The following is a 22,036-nucleotide window of genomic DNA, read 5'->3' on the forward strand; positions in this document are numbered from 1 at the left end:
ATGGCATGAATAATAGGAAGTAATTGACCTCCAGACTGGAGAATATAGGTCATTTGAGGTCTCCAATGCTATTCATTAGATTTTAGCCAAGAAAATTGCCAAAGGAAAGCAAGTGTACCACAGGCTGCAACACTGATAGCTGTGACTACCTAAAAGTAGTCTGCAGTGATATTATGGTACACAAACAATTTGACACTAGCTCGCTGCAGTCCTCTATCTCTGTGCTCATTGAGACATATTGAAATAAATATGTTCACCATATTCTAATATGAATACCTTTGAGGGAACTTCACTCCTCAAGCATTCTCACATCCTCAAAGTCTCCCTTGCTTTGGTTTTCAGTAGCCTTACCACATCCTTTACCCTCTGATTGAGTAGGTTTGAAAAGTAATTTGTTCATTTTCTCCCTAACAGTTTTTCAGATCATTGTTTCTCTTCTCAAATTTTTTTCCTCAAAGAGTCTTCGCTAGCTTGCTCACTGATTCTTCTGCTGCAAGGCTTTCAGTCTCTGTAGTAAACTAGCACTGCTGTTTCTGCTTCAGACTTGCTTTTTTGAAAACCGGGACAAATCTGCTCTAGTATTAACTTGAGTCCTGAAAACACTGACACTAGTGCTTAACTTTACACGTGAGTAGGGCCAAGCCCTAGCTCATTGGACAGCAGCAGCAGATGGATTCTGTGGAGGTACCCAGAGAGATCAGTAGCTGTCAAGAGTTGCTTATATTGACACATTGTTTGCTCTGTATCTGTCTCTTTTCAGAGCCTATTTTTGTGGATGCTCATCTCATCCCAGACGGCACAGACCCTAATGATGCCAAAGTGTACTTCTTCTTCAAAGAGAGGCTTACAGACAACAGTGGCAGCACCAAACAGATTCATTCAATGATTGCTAGAATATGCCCAGTAAGAATCATTTTTTGTTCAGGGGCTGATTTGCTGGCTTGATTGAATAATCAAAATGAATCCATTGCATTAAAACTATTTAAAAGCCTTTAATTCCAGTTACAAGCACATTTCCTGTTCCTGCTTCCATCTCCATAATTAAGAAGAAAGGCTGTTGAGTACACAGCCAAGCCCTGACCTGGTTAGATATATCTGGAATATATCTGTAATTTTAGTAGGAATATTAGCGCTTGATGAATCTGTGCACCTTGGTGTCTGGTGCAGTGTAGTTAATAACATTGACTTCCTGAGCTTTCTTTTCTTTCCATAATTCAGATGTGAGCTTTACTGAATCACAGACGTACCAAATCTCCCACAAGAAATTCAATGTAAAGGCATTTGAAAACATTGTTTTTATTCTTAAAACAATTACACTTTATGCACTTGTTTAATTTAAGCACATGAATAGTCCCATTGATTTCAGTGGGTCAAAGTTAAGCATGTGCATATGTCCATGCAGAATCAGGGCCTTAGTTATTGCCTGTATTTCCCTTTTTCTGTAACCAGAGTCAATTTTGCTTGCAATGTGATTGAAGCAGCTATCTCTTTCTCTGAGGTTATGGATGCATGTAAAATTAAAACTGTAAAATGCTCTATTTTTCTGATAAACTCTTTACCCATTACCTAGGGACAAAACTGGAGATTAAGTTTGAAGGTCTCCCCTCTCCCACTCCCGGTTAATATGGGTTTTGTATTCATTGAGGTTTGTGATGTAGCTGTGCAGGGGAATGGTTGTGCGCTTTGGTTTTTGCTCCATTCCTGTTCTGGCAGTTCAGTATGACATATGACCTAGTTTTATAATATTGCTATTTTTTTGTATTTTTGGTTAGGTGCCCAATGGCCTCTGGATATTTTTCAATAAGACATTAAACATTAGTAGGATGTTATTGTTGTTGTTATTGTTATAATAAAGTCCAGATTGCTTCTAAACTCTGGACCTGATTGTGCTTATATTGAAGTCAATGGCAAACTCCTATAGATTCCAAAGGGAACAAGAGCTGATCCTTCATGTTGATAGTAATCTACTGTAACAACCGCAGTAAGGAGTGAACATTGCTACAAGCCTCCTGGTGTCAGCCTGACTTGCCATGAGCTCTGCTAACTTTAGGTCAGTTAAGGAGACCTATTCTAATAGCATTTTTGGTAGCACGAAAGTTAATGCCCAAGCCTCTTGAGCCTGATGGTCCAGCTGCAAACAAAGTATGGACAGGCGGCCGAAAAGGCTTTATTCCAGTTTAAAATAAGAGGTCACTTTCCCCCTTCATAGCTGGGCAAAACTCCTCTTACACATGCACATGAAAGGCAGAATAAAACTAGAGCTGGTCAAAAATTTAACATCGTTTTGATGAGTTTTCACAAAACATATTCCCATTTTTGGCGTGGTTTAAATAGAACAAAATTGGTTATTTAGGTTTTATGAATTGAGCCTTCCAGGTCACTTGCCCTCAGATAACAATTACCTGACTAGTACATTAATGAGATTTTGTCCGAATCTGGCATCATAAAGTTTTACCACTTATTTCATCTTATGTGCACATTTTTATTAATGCCTCTATTAAAGCAGCACTTTAATCTTAGTTCTGTTAACTAAAATAGTCCATCTTTAGAGGCCCTGTCAATCAGAAAGGTCAGAGGGACAGAGACTAAGCGGTGAACTTTGCTGTAAACATTTTTTTTCGGATTCCACCTAAAATTTTCCTGAGATATTTCACTGTGATCCTTACTCTATACAGCAACCACATTTTTAAATGATTTTTATAGAAAAATGATTAAAAGCCTGATTTTCAAAGGCTAGACATGCAAAAGTGTCATGCTTGTGCACCCACTTTAGGCTTGCAAATACCAATTTTGCTTACCAGTAATAGACACAAATGTGCAAAATTGAAAGCATTTAAATTGTTGAAAACTAGTCTCTTAATGGTAGTATAAATGTTACTTGTTAGTGTTTTATGATGTTTATTTAAGTTCTAAATAGTGCCACTTACAATATGATTTAAATAATTAGTTAGCATTTTTCACCATGGCAAGAGTTGGGTTAAATATGTGTTTTCATACTTTATTGGTACTTTTGCCTACGTTTCTTATAATCACAGCTAGCATTAAACACATTGTTTACTGTCTGGTTGGCTGACAAACAGGAGTCTCCAGGTAACTGTTGCACATCCTCAGAAAAGTTGTAAGATCTGCTCTATCTATTATGTCCACTGGAGGATGAGAGAGGAAATCTGAATGAATCTGATTGGAGTGGCATTTGGTGCTTTGTTGAAAAGATTCTCATGGACAAACATAGGTAATATAGGAATTACTATAATGGATAAGACCCAGAGTCCATCTAGTCCTGTGTCTTGTTTCTGACTGGAGTCCATGCCAGATGCTTCAGAAGAAGGTTCAAAAAACTTTGCGTTAGGCAGATATGAGATCATCTGCCCTCTATATCAGTGATTCTCAAAGCCGGTTCGCCGTTTGTTCAGGGAAAGCCCCTGGCGGGCTGGGCCAGTTTGTTTACCTGCCGCGTCCACAGGTTCAGCTGATCACGGCTCCCACTGGCCGCAGTTCGCCGCTCCAAGCCAATGGGGGCGGTGGGAAGTGGCAGCCAGCACATCCCTCGGCCCGGACTGCTTCCTGCAGCCCCCATTGACCTGGAACGGCGAACCACGGCCAGTGGGAGCCGCGATTGGCCGAACCTGTGGACAAGGCAGGTAAACAAACTGGCCTGGCCCGCCAGAGGCTTTCTCCGAACAAGCGGCGGACCAGCTTTGAGAACCACTGCTCTACATGAGTTCTTCTCCTGTCATCCCCTATAGTTAGAGATTGTTCTAAACCCTGAAGCCTGAGGTCTTATATAAATCCATGGTAGGCCCACATCTTGAATACTGTGTACAGATGTGGTCTCCTCATCTCAAAAAAGATATACTGGCATTAGAAAAAGTTCAGAAAAGGGCAACTAAAATGATTAGGGGTTTGGAACGGGTCCCATATGAGGAGAGATTAAGGAGGCTATGACTTTTCAGCTTGGAAAAGAGGAGACTAAGGGGGGATATGATAGAGGTATATAAAATCATGAGTGGTGTGGAGAAAGTGAATAAGGAATAGTTATTTACTTGTTCCCATAATATAAGAACTAGGGGGCACCAAAGGAAATTAATGGGCACCAGGTTTAAAACAAATAAAAGGAAGTTCTTCTTCACACAGCACACAGTCAACCTGTGGAACTCCTTGCCTGAGGAGGTTGTGAAGGCTAGGACTATAAAAGGGCTTAAAAGAGAACTAGATAAATTCATGGAGGTTAAGTCCATTAATGGCTATTAGCCAGGATGGGTAAGGAATGGCGTCCCTAGCCTCTGTTTGTCAGAGGGTGGAGATGGATGGCAGGAGAGAGATCACTTCATCATTACCTGTTAGGTTCACTCCCTCTGGGGCATTGGCCACTGTTGGTAGACAGGATACTGAGCTGGATGGACCTTTGGTCTGACCCAGTATGGCCATTCTTATGTTCTTACGTTTTTATGTCTAACATCACAAGCTTGTAAAGTTAGCACTGTTGTTGTCTGATGCGGGGAGGGATAGCTCAGTGGTTTGAGCATTGGCCTGCTAAACCCAGGGCTGTGAGTTCAGTCCTTGGGGGGAGGGGGCATTTAGGGATCTGGGGCAAAAAATCTGTCTGGGGATTGGTCCTGGTTTGAGCAGGGGGTTGGACTAGATGACCTCCTGAGGTCCCTTCCAACCCTGATATTCTATGATACTCCCATGAGGCCATTTGATAGAGTGGAACTTCAATCTCCCTTTGTTTGCTCAAGATAATCCTCAATTTCAACATTCATAATTGGGTCTGTGTTTTCCCAGATTTGGCGGTGTTTGGGAGAGGGGTTTGTTTCATGCCTATCTCTGTTTATTGTCATTAATATAAACAAGGTATTTGCTAGATGATGGATCATAATAACCCGAGAAAAGATTGCAGGGATTAAGTAAGATTTTAGTTTTGCTTTGTTATACTTGTGTCAAATTCATTTTGCTTTTCAGAATGATACTGGTGGACAGCGTAGTCTTGTAAACAAGTGGACAACATTCTTGAAAGCAAGACTTGTGTGCTCAGTAATGGACGAGGATGGAACGGAGACATACTTTGATGAATTAGGTATAGCAGTGTAGTCTTTATGAAGTATCATCTATATCATGTTATCTCTGTATCTGTGAGTATTTGAAAATCTTAACTTCAAATGAGAAAAGATATACCTGTGCTTAAGCCACAGATACTGGGAGTTAAGGACATCTGAATTTGATTCCCAGTTCTGCAACAAAATTCCTATGTCACCTTGGATAAGTCACTAAGTGTGAAATCTTGGCCCCATTTAAGTCTATGCCAAAAATCATATTGACTTCAATAGTGCCAAGATTTCATTATAAATTTCTTTGCCTCATCATCCTCATCTCTGAAGCAGACATAATAATGCTTGACTATGCACTGGAGTAGTAAGAGGTTAAATTAATGTTTGCAAAACACATGGAGAGCTTCTGATGGAAGGAGAGATGTAAATGCAAAATATAATTGTTGCTGTTCCTACTGTTTATGCTGACGATTAAGATTTGCTTATAGTATTTAAAACTGAGTATCAGTGTGTCAGTTTTTATGTACCACTAATGTCCTTTTGATGACAAGACAGGTGCTCCTTTGGGTCACTTGGTAGAAGTCTCTTTGGAAGCAGAAGTTGTTGTTGATAATGATGAGGATACTAAATACTACTACTACTAAGTATAATTTTTTAGAATTTATGCACGCTTTTACATCTGCAAAGCTTTTTACAAACATTAACTAACTAACCCTCAGAACAATTGTGTGAGGTTCTGTTTGTGTAAGGTCTTATTAGGGTCTCCAACATAAATATGGGTTATTAATGTCATGATCACATATCTAATGCTGTGTGTTTGCAGACATCTGATGTCTATGATTGGCATAGGCATGGTCACAGATCTGAACCCCATTTGTTGGACAGATAACCTCAGACAAGCTTTATCTCAACTGGAGAGAGTGGGCTTGTCTGTGCACCACTCAATAGGTAAAAATGACAAACTTGATCAATTGCCCCTGGCCTTCTTTAACTCAATGAATAGACTGTAGAGTCTTCTGCTTTGAGAAGCTAAGGACATAAATTCTATTTCAGATAAGATATATGTTGTTAGCCAATGAACCACATTCTAGGTCTGAATCTGACTCGTGCACACTGTTTCCACACTTGTGTAACTACACTGACCTCAGTGGTATTGCCCCTGATTTTCACCATTATAAATGGGATCCAGAATCTCTGTGGCTATGGATTGTTACAAATGTTTCAGTGCAATTGTTTTGATTCAGAATGTAATGGTAGTTGGATCAAATCCTAATTTAATGTTCCATGTGAGTAAGGTTATCAGAACCTGATCCTCGATCACTGTACTTTTATCCTATGATAAAACACCGTATGGTATGTATTGCTGGTCTCAGTCCTTGCAATAAAGCACAAACAAGACCAAATTCAAAATTTAGAGGATACTTTGAGAGTTACCTTTCAAAAGCACTCTGCTCCCAACAGCTTCAAGACCCTGATTCATCAATCCACCCCATTCAGCAAAGCACTTATGTTTAGCTTTGAGCATTAAGGCTTTTGGGGATCATGTTGGACTAGCAACTGAGTAAGAGCTCCCAGGATAATGCCGTGGCAAAAAGGATTAATGAGATCCTTAGTTTTTCAAAAAGGCGACTGAGAGATGACTTTACTATAGTGTTTCAGTACATTTATGGGGAGCAACTACAAAGTCCTAAAGAGATCTTTAACTTATCAGGGAAAGATATAACAAGAACTTGTAGCTGAAAGCTGAAGCCAGACAAATTCAAATTAGAAATTAAGTGCAAATTTTTAACAGTGAGGGTGATTAACCACTGGAAAAAACTCCCAAGGAAAGTGGTAGATTCTTCTAGCCTTAAATTCTACACATCTTTGAAAGCACTGTAACTTCAATTCCAGTGGGACTTAAACATTTGCCTAATGTTAAACACATGATTAAATGCTTTCATGAGTTAAGGTCCTGCTGAGAAGAATGGGAGAAGATGGGTCCTGAGCATATTTGAAAATTTGATCCTTTTATTTATGTCTCTAAATGGGGGCAGTTGTGTATTGAGTTCATTTGAAAATCTGGCTCAGAATGTGTAAATGCTAGTTTTACTATGACCAACCTTAAATATGATGGGTCCGACCCTGCTTCCATTGAAGTCAGAGACAAAATTCCCATTGAAGTCAGTGGGAGAAGGATGGGGCCCTAAATTTCGAGGTTTGAAAGTCAAGCTAGAGCAATTACTCAACACCTGTGTTCTTTCTTTCTCACAGAGGATGTATTTCTCCTAGAAACAGATAACCCTAGAACAACATTGGTGTATGGAATTTTTACAACATCAAGGTAATTTTGAAGATTTGTAGATGCAGCCTCTGTGAGTGGCCTCAGTTCCAATTCCATATAAACACAGACAGAGGTATTTTGTGTCAAGGCTATTGGGATTGAATGCATTACTAATATATCCCACAACTATCATTGCCACCTAGGAGATGTCCTTTCAATTCTGCTTATTCTCATCAACTAGAAGCACAATTACTTGTGATCTCTGTAGACGCCAAATTGATCCCTGGTGTATATTCAATACAACTGTACCTGAGATAAATTTCCCCTCTGCTCCCAGCTTTCTAAAAAATATATTGAGTAAATGTTTCCTGTTGTCTCCATATGTTTATTAGATAGCGGGGAAGAACAAGGACATAGTGTGTGATTGACTTCAGTGGCAACTGAGGATTCTCAGCATCTCATCAGGGGTCCTTAGCACCTGAAACATCAAGCCCAGAATTCCTAAATAAATTAATGCTAATAGTTCCCAGTCTCATAGTTGGCAGGGACTTATGCCATTGGACTTTGGCTCTCAAAAGGCACACTTATATCCTGTTTGAAAAAGTCCTTCCTTAATCACAACCTGAGTCTTCAGATCACTGCAAAAGATGGGCACTCCTCATCTCTTGGCAGATAAGGGCCCACCGTGCTATAAGGACAGAATGGATAGTTTTCTGAGAAAGTTCAAGATTTCTTGTTAAGTTTGCTGGGACAGTCTTTCTGAGAAACAACAGATAGTAACTTTACTTGTATTTTGCTGTTTTGGGTTTTTTTGCTCTTGGTTCTTGTCTCAATTATCTGAACAATGGAAATGCCACTGACTGAACACTTGGTCTATTCCAGACCCTCTAGACATTTTCTCACTCTATACAAAGTTTTACTTTTGTCTAGGTTTCTGTTTCCACAAACCACAAGACTTCTGTTTGTTTGTTTTTACTTTTGATTGAACATGTTGTGTAATTAAACCTAGCAGTCATAATGAATTTCATCTACTAGTACTGCCCATATCTTTTTCACCTCTGCAGACCCCAACCTGAGAACAGTAATTGGAGAAACAGGCTATGAGATAAAAATAATTATAACTTTAACTAAATTATATTGGTCTAGGCTGTAACTGACGTGAATTATTTTTATAGCAGGAACTATTATAAAACTAATAAAGCTGCATTGTCTGCAATGATCAAGTGCATCCTTTAAACCTTATCTTATAGCTCCCATGAATACCGGGGAAAACGTCATAAACCAGTTGTGAGGAAGAGAGCGTTCAGACAACAGATGTGGTTATAATGCATCTGAGGGCTTTCTCAAGGTAGCACTTGTGGTATAGAGCAATGGTGATTGCTCGGTAATGTCCTGTAGCAGTTACCACATTTTCCTCTTTAGTGATTTTACCTGTTCAGTGCACAACAAAGAGCAATTTCAATTTCCTCATCTCACACTTAATATTGAGCAAATCTGGAATGTTTGGATGTTCATATCTGAATAAACATCCAAAGTGTGCCTTTCCCCCCTCCTCTAACACACACATTGCGCCCTTTCACACAGTGGACAAGAAGGGGGCTGTTAATATCACAGCCAATGTCTTAGCTTCTGAAGATCATCTCCTTGACACTGGAGATCATCCTTAATGGAGAGTGCTAGGGACATGTGCTGGCTGCAAAGTCCCTGGCAATAGGGTTCCACAGCACCAAGGAACCCAGACAGAGCCTCAATGGGCCCCGATTAATGTGAAGGCACAGGGCCTGTGCAATTGGATCCATACTAATCTCCGGGGATCCCTGGAGTTAGTGGGTCAGAACCCTAGTTTAGGCTGTGGGAAAGTCAAACCTCACCACTCCTGAGGAAGAATGTATAGGAAACTCTGTAAGGGGAATCTCATGAAGTTTCCTGGCCTCTATGGGGGTGTTTGCATGTAACGCCATGATCTGAGCCCATATTAGAACACTGATTACAGTATTCTAACTGCACTTAATTGTGATTATTGTTTTAATGAATGTTCTATCCAGGTGTTTTATAAGGCAGCTATGGGCTCTCATGGGCTGAGGGCCAGGAGAGATGTGTTCTGTTTCCAGTTTAACCACACACAGAGTGTCAAATCCTGGTCTCACTGAAGTCATTTCATTGGGAAAAGGTTATGCTCTCATGTGTACAATATAGGGGAAGTGATTTAACCAGTCATCTGTAAAATGGGGATGATAATACTTTCCCTTCTCATTGGAAGATAGATACTCTTTATGAGGAAAATGTTACCTAGCCTTACAGGTTAATGCTGTGTATTGTGAGGGTAAATTAATGTGTGCAATGTTCTTTGAGGTCCTTGTATGGAAGATGCTATAGAAGTGCTACATATTATTAAATGTGTTATCTTTATGGGCAACGTTGCATAGATTCATAGATTCTAGGACTGGAAGGGACCTCGAGAGGTCATCAAGTCCAGTCCCCTGCCCTCATGGCAGGACCAAAAACTGTCTAAACCATCCCTGATAGACATTTATCTAACCTACTCTTAAATATCTCCAGAGATGGAGATTCCACAACCCCTGTAGGCAGTTTATTGCAGTGTTTAACCACCCTGACAGTTAGGAACTTTTTCCTAATGTCCAACCTAAACCTCCCTTGCTGCAGTTTAAGCCCATTGCTTCTTGTTCTATCCTTAGAGGCTAAAGTGAACAAGTTTTCTCCCTCCTCCTTATGACACCCTTTTAGATACCTGAACCCTTTGTGATGATGGAAAAGGTTATGTAAGAAATGGCAGATTGTGGTGCAAATATTTTCCTTGTTTTTTCCAGCTCTGTATTTAAAGGTTCAGCAGTGTGTGTGTATCACTTGTCTGAGATCCAAACAGTGTTCAATGGACCCTTTGCACATAAGGAAGGTCCTAACCACCAGCTAATTCCATATCAGGGCAGAATTCCATATCCACGACCTGGCACAGTAAGTACTAAAGATGTTTATGCAAGTCAGGCTTGACAACTAATTGTCTTTGTTTAATGTAATGAAATATCCTAAAATTGGTGCTAAAGCACAGACTATAAATTATATCTAAAGTTAGTTGTAATTCAATCTATCATGCACATCACTATAATACCTGAGAACTATTAAAATTATTAAAAAATCTCTCTCTCTCTCTCGCTTGCTCTTTCTGTCCAGCAGGTAGAAGTAAATTATTTCATTAGATGTCTGTTATTTTTTTAAGAGCATGTGTATATTTGAAAGAGTGAAAGAAAGAGTGAAAGAAAGAGTGAAAGAAAGAAAGAAAGAAAGAAAGAAAGAAAGAAAGAAAGAAAGAAAGAAAGAAAGAAAGAAAGAAAGAAAGAAAGAAAGAAAGAAAGAAAGAAAGACGAGGGACTAGTAAGAGAAGCCAAGTTGAAGAGTTTTATATTTCACCCTGATCATTCTTGCCTCTTATAGTATCGAGTTCTATATTTTAGGTCTAATGCCCATAAAAGTCTGTCTCCTGCGCTCATGAATCTTCCCCAATTTTCAACAGTTTCATTATTCCAATGGAACATTTGAGTAGCTGTGGTGGGAGGTCATGGTTGCTGAGGGAGAGAGTGTCTCAATTGACTATGCCAATCCCATGGACGGTATTGAGAGTTAGAAAACAGTCCTTGAAATGGACTGTGTGACGGATGAGAGGCCATGATAATCTTTTCACAGCAACCTGTGTTGCTGCTTCTTTTTTTACCAGTCAGAGCTTTCTCAGGGCTTTGTTTCAAGATATAATGTGTTCAATAATCAGCCTGGAGATACTGAATGCATAGAACAACATGGCCAGGTCTATGCCTCAAATCTTGTAAGGATTTTTTATAAAATTGAATTGTGCCCTTTTTTGTACAGGTAATGTATAGAGAAGGCCTGCAGGAAAAAAAAAATCCAAAAACACCCTCTCCCCGCAAAACTGCTTGAATTTTACTTCAGAAATATCAGGAGTCTTCTATTTTTACTGGAGGATCTATGGAGGTTCTCTGATATGTTTATTCTAAGACCTGGCATCTTAACTGAAGAGTTGCACTATTGTACCTTTAACTAAAAATCGCCTCTCTCTAAACTGTTCTATATTCACCTGAGTTAAATAGTTGCTCCTTATGTCATAAAGAAGAAAAAAGGGCTCCCACTTTCCCACCACCTCTTTATTTATTTTAACTTTTCCCTGTCACAACAAGACCCTTTAACCACATGTCCATGTAACAGTCCTGCAAATATTATACCCTCTCTTAGTGCTTGCTCCTCTGCCTGAGGAAATGGGATAGGCAAGTGCCTACTATGCCCACCGTGAGTAGCTGTCATTAGTAATGAAACTCTTTGTGGGCTACAGATCAGACAGGCTCCAATCCCTGTACAGGCCTCAGTGGACTCTGTAGCCTTGTCAGGCAACCCTGTGCACTGTGGCTTAAATACTCTGTTCATAACTTTAGAAGCATCTGCTTGTTGTATCATATTTGTGATGAACATCTCAGCTCTTAGATATTGGCACCATAGCAACCTTTCATTGCTTCTGAATTGACAAATGAAAATACCTTTATTAGCGACGATCGTTCATGCGGTTAATTACCTATGAGAGCATTGTAGATAAACTTAAAACTGAAGCATAATACCTGATACTGGTGGTGACAAAAACACAGAAATTGATTAGCCCAGTATAATATAACAGTAGTGATTGTGTAACGCCGACAGACCCTGGTTGTCAGCGGGCAGGATTGAATTGAGGACTCTGGAGCTTAGCGCATGAGCCTCTACATCTTTCTCTCTCTCTCTAAGTGGTCCCAGTGCCACTAGATGGGACAGAACACTGCGCCCAGGAGGTGTGTGGGTTACAACTACACCTGGGATTTGCAAAAATAAAAGTCCCAGGGACAAGAGAAATGTAATTCTTTGTAGCTTCGGGAATATCAGTTCAGCCTCTTATGATATTACTGGCTGTCAGATTTAGGACTTTCATATCACAAAATCTTTTCAGAGTTTGTTAATAAATACCTGATGTTCCGCTGTGGTTGAATGGTAGCATTCTTGCTTGTGATTAATTCAAACAGTCTTAATCGCCTGAGTTCACTGTTGCTTTAATTTTACTGTGTATGAAAATATAAAATAAATGGCTCATTTAACCAGGAAGTTTCATGCTTTGGTGATTAGTCACATTTCAGTGTTTCTTGCTGCTTCAGGAGTATTGTATTTATGTATTTTTTCAACCACTGCCATGTTATTCTTGGTTCATCTTATGAAGGCTTGTGAAGTATTCCAAATGGGGCTAAACACAGTAAGGGATCAGGCAACACAAAGGAAAGGAAAATTTAACTTAGAATTAGGCTTTACATAGTGGCAAAAATTGTCTAAAGTTATCAGATATGCTGATGGGCTCTGAGTTTGAAGGATCCTGAGAAGAAAGATTCTTGGGGATTGTTATGGACACCTCAGTATTTGCATTAGTTCAGTGTGAAGCTGCAATGAAAAGAAAAGCCAGAAAGATGGTTTGGTACATTAATAAAGAAAGGCGAAAATAGATAGTATAATATAAGGACATGATTAGTGACAAAACTGGAATGTTAAAACCAAAGCTCTGCACATTTCTAGGGGATTGGAGAGTTGGATCTGAATCTTTTGACTGGAACTCATCCCTATATTTTTTCTTCGGGTCAAATCCAAACCTCAAGTAGCCGGGTAGTAGTTCAGAGAAGGCCATGAGAACAGCTATCCAAATCACCCCATGTTGAGCGTTCAGCCAAATTTTCCCCCTTATGCTGCCAGTTTTTCCAAGACAAGACATGACTGGACTCTAATATTCTTTCCCCAAGACTCTCCAAATTCTTCTACACAAAAGTCTTTTAACAAGCCATTACACAAACACACAAGGAAGCGTGTCACTGATTTTCCGTTGTCATGTCAGCCAATTCCCATGGTACCTCCATTGTTCTGCATAATCCAATCCAGTTCAAATCAGGACAATAATCTCATCAAATTTGACTAAACTCTGCATCCTTATCATGTGAAACTGCCTTATCCTCTCATCTGTTCCCCTGATGCTTCTCCGCAAACCACCCTACTTCATCACAGTCACTAAACAAAACATTTTCTGACATGAGATTTCTGTAGCTTATCTCTGCTCTTCTCCATTGGCAGAAGATTCTGTCTTTGACATCATGGAAGGATTAAGGGTTAAATTCTATTTCCCACTGAAGTCAGTGTAGGTGCAGGGCTTTTGAAAATATGACCACTTTTATTTAGAAGCTTAAATGTATATTCAGATGCCTACTTGTGGGCATCCAAGTTCAAAAAGTTTGGCCAAAATGCATTCTGGGTTAGGAGCCCCTTTCCTGATGAACATCAATATCAGTCACTACCAGGATGCTAGATCAGAAGGACAAGCAATCTGACCCAATATGGCAAATCATATGTTCCACTTGCGTAAATAGATCTTTCAAATTAAACATTTTGATATAAATGCACTTACAATCAGCCAAAATGCTGTAACTGTAAACATCACAAATGCTTCAGCATAGCTTAAATGGAATTAAATAAAGTAATGCATTCGCTAGGCCACCGTCAGACTCTGCAGTCTTTGGCTGCCCCTTTACTACATACCAATCATTTCTTATTTCTTCCACAAACTAAAATTACTTATGGAAAAACTTTTATGACATAATTGGCAGCTTCCTACTACATTCAGAGCTGTTTAAGGGTTGTTTCCATTATCCAGACTTTACAGAAATATTTTTGTACCCATAGCTTGTTGAAGAATGTACTATAAACCAAAGGGTTCCTCTCTTCCTTTAGTTCATCTCTAATGTGTGGGGCTATCCCAGCAGGCTTGTGGGTGCAAAATGTACTGTGAGTGCAGTCACCATATGGTTAAATCATCTGTAGGGTGGTGAGTGCAGCAGAGGTACACTCAACTCTCTGAGGAAGGGAACAGCTCATTTTGTTCTTCAGTGACTTCTCTGTTTGGCAGCGGAGAGACACAAGCAATGAAGCTTTCTGAGTCCAGTCCTTCATGGCTAAAGGAATAATTGTCATGACATGGGTTTTTAGGTTGGTAATAGAGGCAATGAACTGGTCCAAGAAGGATGTCTGGGACTTGCCTGAAACATCTAATTATCCAGCTGCAATTCATGAGGATTTATATGCCAGGGTGGGAATAAATAGGGACAGTTGAATCTGGGAATACACAGGAAGATGGCCTAGGATCTCTGAGGCAGGAAGGTGGGGAAACATACGAACGGCCATACTGGGTCAGACCAATGGTCCATCCAACCCACTCTCCTGTCTTCCAGCAATGGCCAATGCCAGCTGCTTCAGGGGGGATGAACAGAACAGGCAATTATCGAGTGATCTATCCCCTGTTGTCCACTCCTAGCATCTGGGAAATCTGGTCTAGAAGACAGAAAAGGTACCTGTCTTCTAAGAAAGGAGTGCAAGGACAGGTGATATTGGTCTAGGATGCAGGTGGGGAGGGGGCTCTCTGACATAGATCTGGGAGTGCCTTTGAGTTTTGGGGTCCCTTGCCAAGAATCACCTTACTTGGAGCCCTCAAAAGCCTGTAGCCATCCTTGTTTGTCAGTACTAGTTACAAATTTCTGAAATTTGCCCTGCGTTTCCTGGAAAATGAAAGGTCCATGAGCTGCAGAAAGCCAATAGAGTTCTAGAGCAGCAGGAAGTGAAGGAGTTGGCTGGGGCTGAGAGAAGTCCCTGCACAGCACAGATTTCTATATTGGAGTTGATTTCTCCTCTCCCTGACTTCTTCCCCACATTTCCCCTGGATACTCACAGCCTGTCAGCTCTCTAAGACTGGAATTACTCCCCTGTGAGTACCCAAGGGGACTGATAGATCACAGGATGGATCAATGGGATGGTTCTTCATTCAATGTAAAGAAAGGGTTAGAGTTGGGTGGGACTCTGTTATCCCAGATTGCTGCGGGGGGAGGGGCAGGAGGGAACCTGTCCCTAATAACACCTCTCTCTATGGGGTCTTCCCATCTCTATCCCACCAACCACAAAATATTGTTTCTTTGTAGGGGGGATGAGCCATCTGCCCCTGGGGTCCTTTCATTGTCTCACAATCAAGGAGTGAAGGTGAAAGGCAGGGAGGTTCTGCTGTCTTTGTCCCCAAAGTTGTACAGACATTGAGTGAGAACTCTCAGTTTAGGATGCTAGAGGAATCTTTGAGCTCAGTGCATCTCTGTTATTACCAACATCCATTTGGCACACTTGGAATCAAGCTAGGGTGTGGGTACTGTTACTGGCAGGTGTGCAGTACCTAATCTGGGCAATAACCTTCACAGCTGGCAGGGCCAGCTCCAGGGTTTTGGCCGCCCCAAGCAGCCACAAAAAAAAAAAAAAAAAAAAAAGCTGCGATTGTGATCTGCGGCGGCAATTCGGCGGAAAGTCCTTCGCTCCGAGCGGGAGTGAGGGACCGTCCGCCAAATTGCCACCGAATAGCTGGACCTGCCACCCCTCTCTGGAGTGGCCGCCCCAAGCACCTGTTTGCCAAGCTGGTGCCTGGAGCCGTCCCTGACAGCTGGATAGCTTGGAAAATTTGTGGGGCTTTGGAGGACAGGGTCATCGTAAGGCCTTTTCCGAGCACTCTACAGAAAGCTACAGATTCTTCTGACAAACCCCTGGCTCAGAATTTACCTGTCAAATGTCTCTTCATGCCTTGATGAGATATAGGGTCAAATCCGGACCTCCTCACATTTTACAGGGCCTTAAAAGCAGCAGAACTCCAGAGCTAGATGAACTGCACAGAAGCTGCCTTGTAAACCCTGTGCTATGCAGCAGTGTATTGTGGGTGACTCTTCCAATGGTAACATAGATAGGGGCAGGGCAGGGGTGTGGCCATGTCACTTGTTTACATAAGTTGTGTGCAGCAAGCCGAAATTTGAGCCTGATTCAGGAAAACACGTAAACACATTCTTAGCTTTCAGTAGTGCTTTCAACCCGAGGTAACTGTCCTGGCTGGGGGTGTGGGTTAAAGCCCAGATACTGTTTCCATTTGGGCTGGGTACCTACCCACTTTGCAGTAAGGATGCAGGCTAACTCACCTGTGGGCTGAGGGTGGGTGTAATACCTCCAGTGCCTTCCACCAGTCTCCTTGTCCGCCCAGTTCTCTCACGAGTCACTGGGAAAGAAATACAGCATGGCTCAGCTTATTGCACCAGAAGTCTTCGTGAAATACACACGTGAGCACAGAACCAGTGAGGACACAGTAACACAGGAATGGCTTTGCAGTGAGGCTCCTCACACCGGGGTTAGGCTACCCTAGGTACTCATGTAGAGTCTCAAAGGATCTGGGAAGGCTCCTTGCATTTTCTCCCTTCTTGTGCATTTGCACAGGGTTTGTCCAAATCTAGCCCTATGGGCACTGAACAATTATAACATACGGCAGAGGTAGGTACCTAGTTAGGCATCTAAATATACCTGTTGGACTTTACATCTATTTTTGTACTACACGGAGGCAAGATCTTTGTATCTTTCCCCTTACCAGTCACTTGCATTCTTTGCAGTGAGAACTTTGGGAGCTCAAGGAATGCAAAAATAAGGCCCCCCAAGCATGGAGCATTGCCATCAGCCTAGCTTTTAACAACACACAAATATGTTTGTTTGTTTTGTCCCAAGTGAGGGCGGTTTACAGACATAGTTATTAGAGTACAGCTTTTCCATTATATAAATATAATCATTTTCACATGGAGTATGAAGTGTTTTTTCAAAAAATGTTACCATGTCGCCTGAACATCAGTCAATGTTTGTGGATAGATTGAAGACAAAATATCCTTGATAGATGCTATGCATTGTTAAGCATTATTATGAATGCTTCCTCACAGTGTCCTGGAGGAGCCTTTACACCCAACATGCGGACAACCAAGGAATTCCCCGACGACGTTGTGACCTTTATTAGGAATCACCCCTTGATGTTCAATCCCATTTACCCAATACACAAAAGGCCATTAATCATTCGGACAGGAACAGACTACAAGTATACAAAGATAGCAGTGGACCGAGTTAATGCTGCTGACGGACGATACCATGTCTTATTTCTTGGAACAGGTAAGCTGCACTCAACAGCAGATATGCATGGAATTATTTTATTTTTTTAACTTTTATGTACTGCATTGTAGTTTTTAGTCAACTCCAAACCCTGTACAGCCTATTGTCTTCACAAGTGCTTATTAAAATATAATTACTATATATACAAATATGTTTTAAGAGCTATAATCAGAACAAAAATACAAAGAAAATAAAATGAATATTTATGGTAAAAAATAGAATGGTTCTCATCAGCAACAAAAGCCAACTTTGTTGTGTGCAATGTATGGTCTAGATTTACTCACCCTGAGTAGCATCATACCCATGAATAGTACCATTAACTTTCACGGATTACTGTACTATTTTCCAGGAGTAGGAATATGGGAATCTGACATTGTATTATTACTAATTGCGATCATCATATGAGGTAAGGTGCCTGTGAAAAGAATGGTAACTTGGCCAGAAAGTTACAGGGGCAGAAATAACTTCACAGTAATGTAAAAATATAGAGGGTTTTAGCAAATAGAAAAGGGAAAACTGTAGTTCTAGTGGGACTGTGTTGTAGGACTTTCTAAGTCTGATTCAATGATTACAAATATTTCCTTTATAACATAACAAACCAAATTCTGCTCTCAGTTACACCAGTGAGGATCTGTAGCAATTCCATTGAAGTCAATGGATGTACTGAACTGACACCAGTGTAACTGACAAGTCTAGTGATTTTCACTAAGAACTGTAAGGTTAGAGGATAGTGATCCAATTTACTTTTCAAATTTATTGGGACATGATTGGAATTGCAGAGAACAATCAATCAGTGTCAGGGAAATTGACTAAAGTAGATGATCTAGGGCTGGATCCTGAAAGCCCTCTGCATCTGGAACTGCCATTGACTTAGTGGGGGGCTGTGCTTGTGAAGGGCTTGGGGACTGGAGCTCTGATAAACTACAATCCAGTCTTCTTGATTCTATTTGTTAGAACAGAGCAGTTTCAACTAAAAATAAGGCAGATAATTCTATGAGAACAGGTTTGTCTCTGAACATCAGACAAGTCTTATAGAGATGTGGAACTACTGTTTCTGCCAACAAACTACCATTTAGACCACATGGGTTTGGGAATTACCATCCTTGTATTAGACTCAGGAAGCCAAGGCTAAAAATCTTTCAAATCGCCAGACTTTTATGAGGAGGGGATTAAAAGAAACTCTCTTCACTCTTCTTAAAGCAAGTCCCCAACCACCAAAGGAAATAAGAATACAGAAAAGCTCTGTTATTGTTCCCATGGCAAACCATCACCAAGGGCCTCCATTCACTATGTCATGATTCATCAGAATGACACTCACTCTCTCTAGTGGCTAGTGTACATCATTGTAAGGCATGGCAGTGATAGAAGATGCATAGAGCTTTGGGTATTGAATTACAGTAAGAATTTAGTGAGCTTTGGATCTGGGCACTTTTATTTTTCTTGGCCATCTGATGCAAAATTAGTTTTAAAATTGCCTTAAGATCTCTCAGCTTTGCTTTAGTTGTCAGGTCATCAGACTAAATAAGAAACTAATTACTAATTAAGACACTTTTTTTCCTAGCAAGTATCAGCATTACTAGTAGGCCTAGTGAATCCAATGACAACCCGGGACCTTTGGATCCTTCAGGGTTTAATTTGACACAGTAGGTCCTATATTGCCTTTCCTATGGAAGAAGCAAAGAAGGGTGCTGTGCATGCTACTGTGGAAATCTCTAGAGGAACGCTTATACGTGCCCTCCCTACTTATTGTTCACATGGATTAGCATCAGCCATGTCTAAACAAACAAACAAAAAAATCTTGGTCTTCTACCAGCATAGCTTCTCGGTGCCAATTCACTGTTTTTAACCACACAAGTACTTTGGCATGCAAGAATAGAGCTTTCAAATGAACATTTAAATGTCAGTATAGTTTTTAAACTAGTATCATTTGTCTAAACATATGATTTTTTTTAACTAGAGGAAAAAATACAGCTAAAGATTAATTAAGAAGCCAAGCCATATAAGTCTCCAGCTAACACAAGGTACTTGTTATATCAGTTACAAAATACATAGTAGTAATAATAATGAATAATGTGCTGTACATATAAAGTGCCTTACATTTTTGAAGCTTTGGACAATAATGATATTTAGCATTTCAATGGTTCTTTCCACCTCAGGTTCTCAAAGTACTTTACTAACTTTATTAAACTGAAACTCATTAATGATGTCACAGGTTTTAATGATGAACAATAACTTAGGACCCAATCCAACTTGAGTCAATAAAAATACTCCCAGTGACTTGAAGTGGGAGTTGGATCAAGTCTCAAAGTCAACTACTGAATATTAACAAATTACTCCTCATCAAATTCCATTGAGGGGAATAAGTACAGGCAACCTCATTATATAGGTTGGTTAGGCATCACAGAGAGCAGCTAAGTGACTCAGCCATGGATAAACAATGAGCAGGTGGCTCATTAAAAGTACTAAATTACCTGGGCTGGTTATATGTGTTTGTTTTCGTTCTATAATCTGCCAGCACACCCTCCTTGCAGGACCTTCTAACCCTATGGTTCTATGATTCTATGAAATCCAATATAGTGCACTATCTCAAAGAGTTAAGATTAGAGCCACAACTACTGAAATAATAGACTTGATGCCCTGTGATATGTACTATTTATAATTTCTGCTAATCTATTTTTTGGGATGTTACAATTCCTGGGTGATGCAGAGATTCTTCCTAAGATGCTAATAGCTACATAGCCCTGCCGTAAAATAAACAGATATGACATAGGTACAGTGCCTCTCAACCCTTGTAAATACAAATGATCGAGTTTCTGTCTCTGTGAGGAAAGACTCTTTACCCTTTTCCTTGGCTCTGTGCTTTCTGTGAGACTCAGGAGCATTCGATAAAGATATTAACAGTCAGAAGAAATGCAGAGGGGGTTTCCTTTTATGTAAGTTCATCCTGGAAAATGCAAAATGCACATTGTATAACAGAGTTTCATTTCATAATTTCTTGGGAGCCGTGAGCCCCTCAGCAGTGGAGAATGGGATTTGTCACCTGGTGACAATTACACTCAGTATCTGAAGCTTAGTTACTGCTGCTGAACTGAGATGTTGCCAGTCACGTCTGTCACTGTCAGTGACCTGTCTCATGCTGCAAATTGGAGTGTTTTATGTCTTGCCAGATGCAGAGCACAAAAAATGTTTAGCTTCCCCCCTCCTCCTCCATGAGATTCTCAGCAGTAAATCAGTTCCTGAGTGCAAATGAACGATAACAAAAGTAGCTCTAGGAACCCCTGTATTTTTCATCATGTAGCCATGGCACAGGAAGGGTACAGACAGCCATGTCTTTTTTTACATTAACGTGAAATAAATGTAATATTTCCTTTGCTCCCCCCAGCCAGGCATGTCAAACTCACTGCAACTGTTCCAAGAGTTAATTTCAGTACAGTACTTCTTTTCTAAGCTACATGACTAGTGAAATAAATCCCATAGACTGACATTGTTCTTGAAACATTACACACAGCTTTTCTAATGATAATGATCTCGCATTTACGCTGTGCCTTTCGTCTTGAAGAATCCCAAAGCACTTTACAAAACCTGCCAGGCTGATGCGAAGGCTTGACACAATGGGGATCTCTACATCCACCACTGAAATGGAGGTGCCTGTGGGGTGAAAAGCAGCAACAGTTTAGCGGTAGATAGACAAGTGTAGAATACCTTATCATCCCAATAGAAGCCACAGCTGTAATTAGCTGGTCATAGTGTAATTACCCATTTGCATATTTGACAACGACAATGAGGCTAATACCCTTTCCTCTATGTCGTCTGGTCAAGACCTTGGATTTAGATCTCTTCTTCACTTACTCTGCTTCTCCGCTTGTCTAGTTTTGCAGCTCATAAAGCATTTCGTTTCCCTTGCATTTTATTGTAATTACATTACTCCATGTCTCAAGCCTCCAAATTCTCCACTTTATCCCCTGGTAGGTTGTTTTCCATTTGTTTAAGAAAAGCAGCAAAGCAGCATGCAGGCGTTTTCTTGAGATTAATATTTATTTTTTAAGTTTGCGACCTACCACTTGCACTTCCAAAGTCTTTGTACAGAGTGCACCAGATTGTGCAATCCTTGGACTCTACATGCTTTCTTTATTGTTGTTACTGTTATGAAAATATTTAAATATCCATGTCAGGTTCAGGCACATTCAGCAATCACTGGCCATCCTTAAGAACTTTCTCGGCTCCTGTAAGGCACGATGTCATGCAGCTTTTGAAAACGGGGCTAAATTACTACTGTAGAAGGTGTTTCAGATTTCAGGATGATTTAGCACAGTTTCATATGTTTAAGTTGGGCCGTGTGCATGTGGTTTTGTCTCCAATGTCTACGGTTGTGTGTGTTTGTTCAGTGTTTCTAATTATCTTTCCTTCTCTCGTCCAATTGTTTGAACCCATCATTTGAAAGACTGGTTGCACTTAGCACTTTCAGAGCATGAGGTTAAAATATGGATGCCACATATGTGACTAAATCCCTGGAGTACTTGCTTTTGCAGTGTTACATGATGGCTATCTTTTTGGAAGACTAACTCTCGCTAACAACAATAGTATCCAGCAATGGAATAACCCATAATATGTAATGAACTACAGATTGTTACATAGCTAGATAATCTGG

At 40.4% G+C, this 22,036-nt stretch overlaps 1 protein-coding gene across 6 annotated transcripts in view; it reads left to right on the plus strand.

Annotated features, from left to right (window-relative positions):
- The window catches only part of SEMA3C (semaphorin 3C), a 161,154-nt gene that overhangs the window by 113,904 nt on the left and 25,214 nt on the right, over positions 1-22,036 (plus strand). For all 6 annotated transcript variants that reach the window (XR_010589812.1, XM_005296965.5, XM_065554556.1 and 3 more), the window contains 5 exons: positions 761-903; positions 4,963-5,077; positions 7,302-7,371; positions 10,140-10,284; positions 17,166-17,388. Coding sequence is in view for 5 of the 6 variants with exons in the window: in XM_005296965.5 (XP_005297022.2) it covers positions 761-903; positions 4,963-5,077; positions 7,302-7,371; positions 10,140-10,284; positions 17,166-17,388 (696 nt within the window). In the remaining variant the exon portion in view is untranslated. The remainder of the gene's footprint in view (positions 1-760; positions 904-4,962; positions 5,078-7,301; positions 7,372-10,139; positions 10,285-17,165; positions 17,389-22,036) is intronic.

This window comes from Chrysemys picta, chromosome 1 (assembly GCF_011386835.1).
Source record: "Chrysemys picta bellii isolate R12L10 chromosome 1, ASM1138683v2, whole genome shotgun sequence".
Lineage (NCBI taxonomy): Eukaryota > Metazoa > Chordata > Testudines > Emydidae > Chrysemys > Chrysemys picta.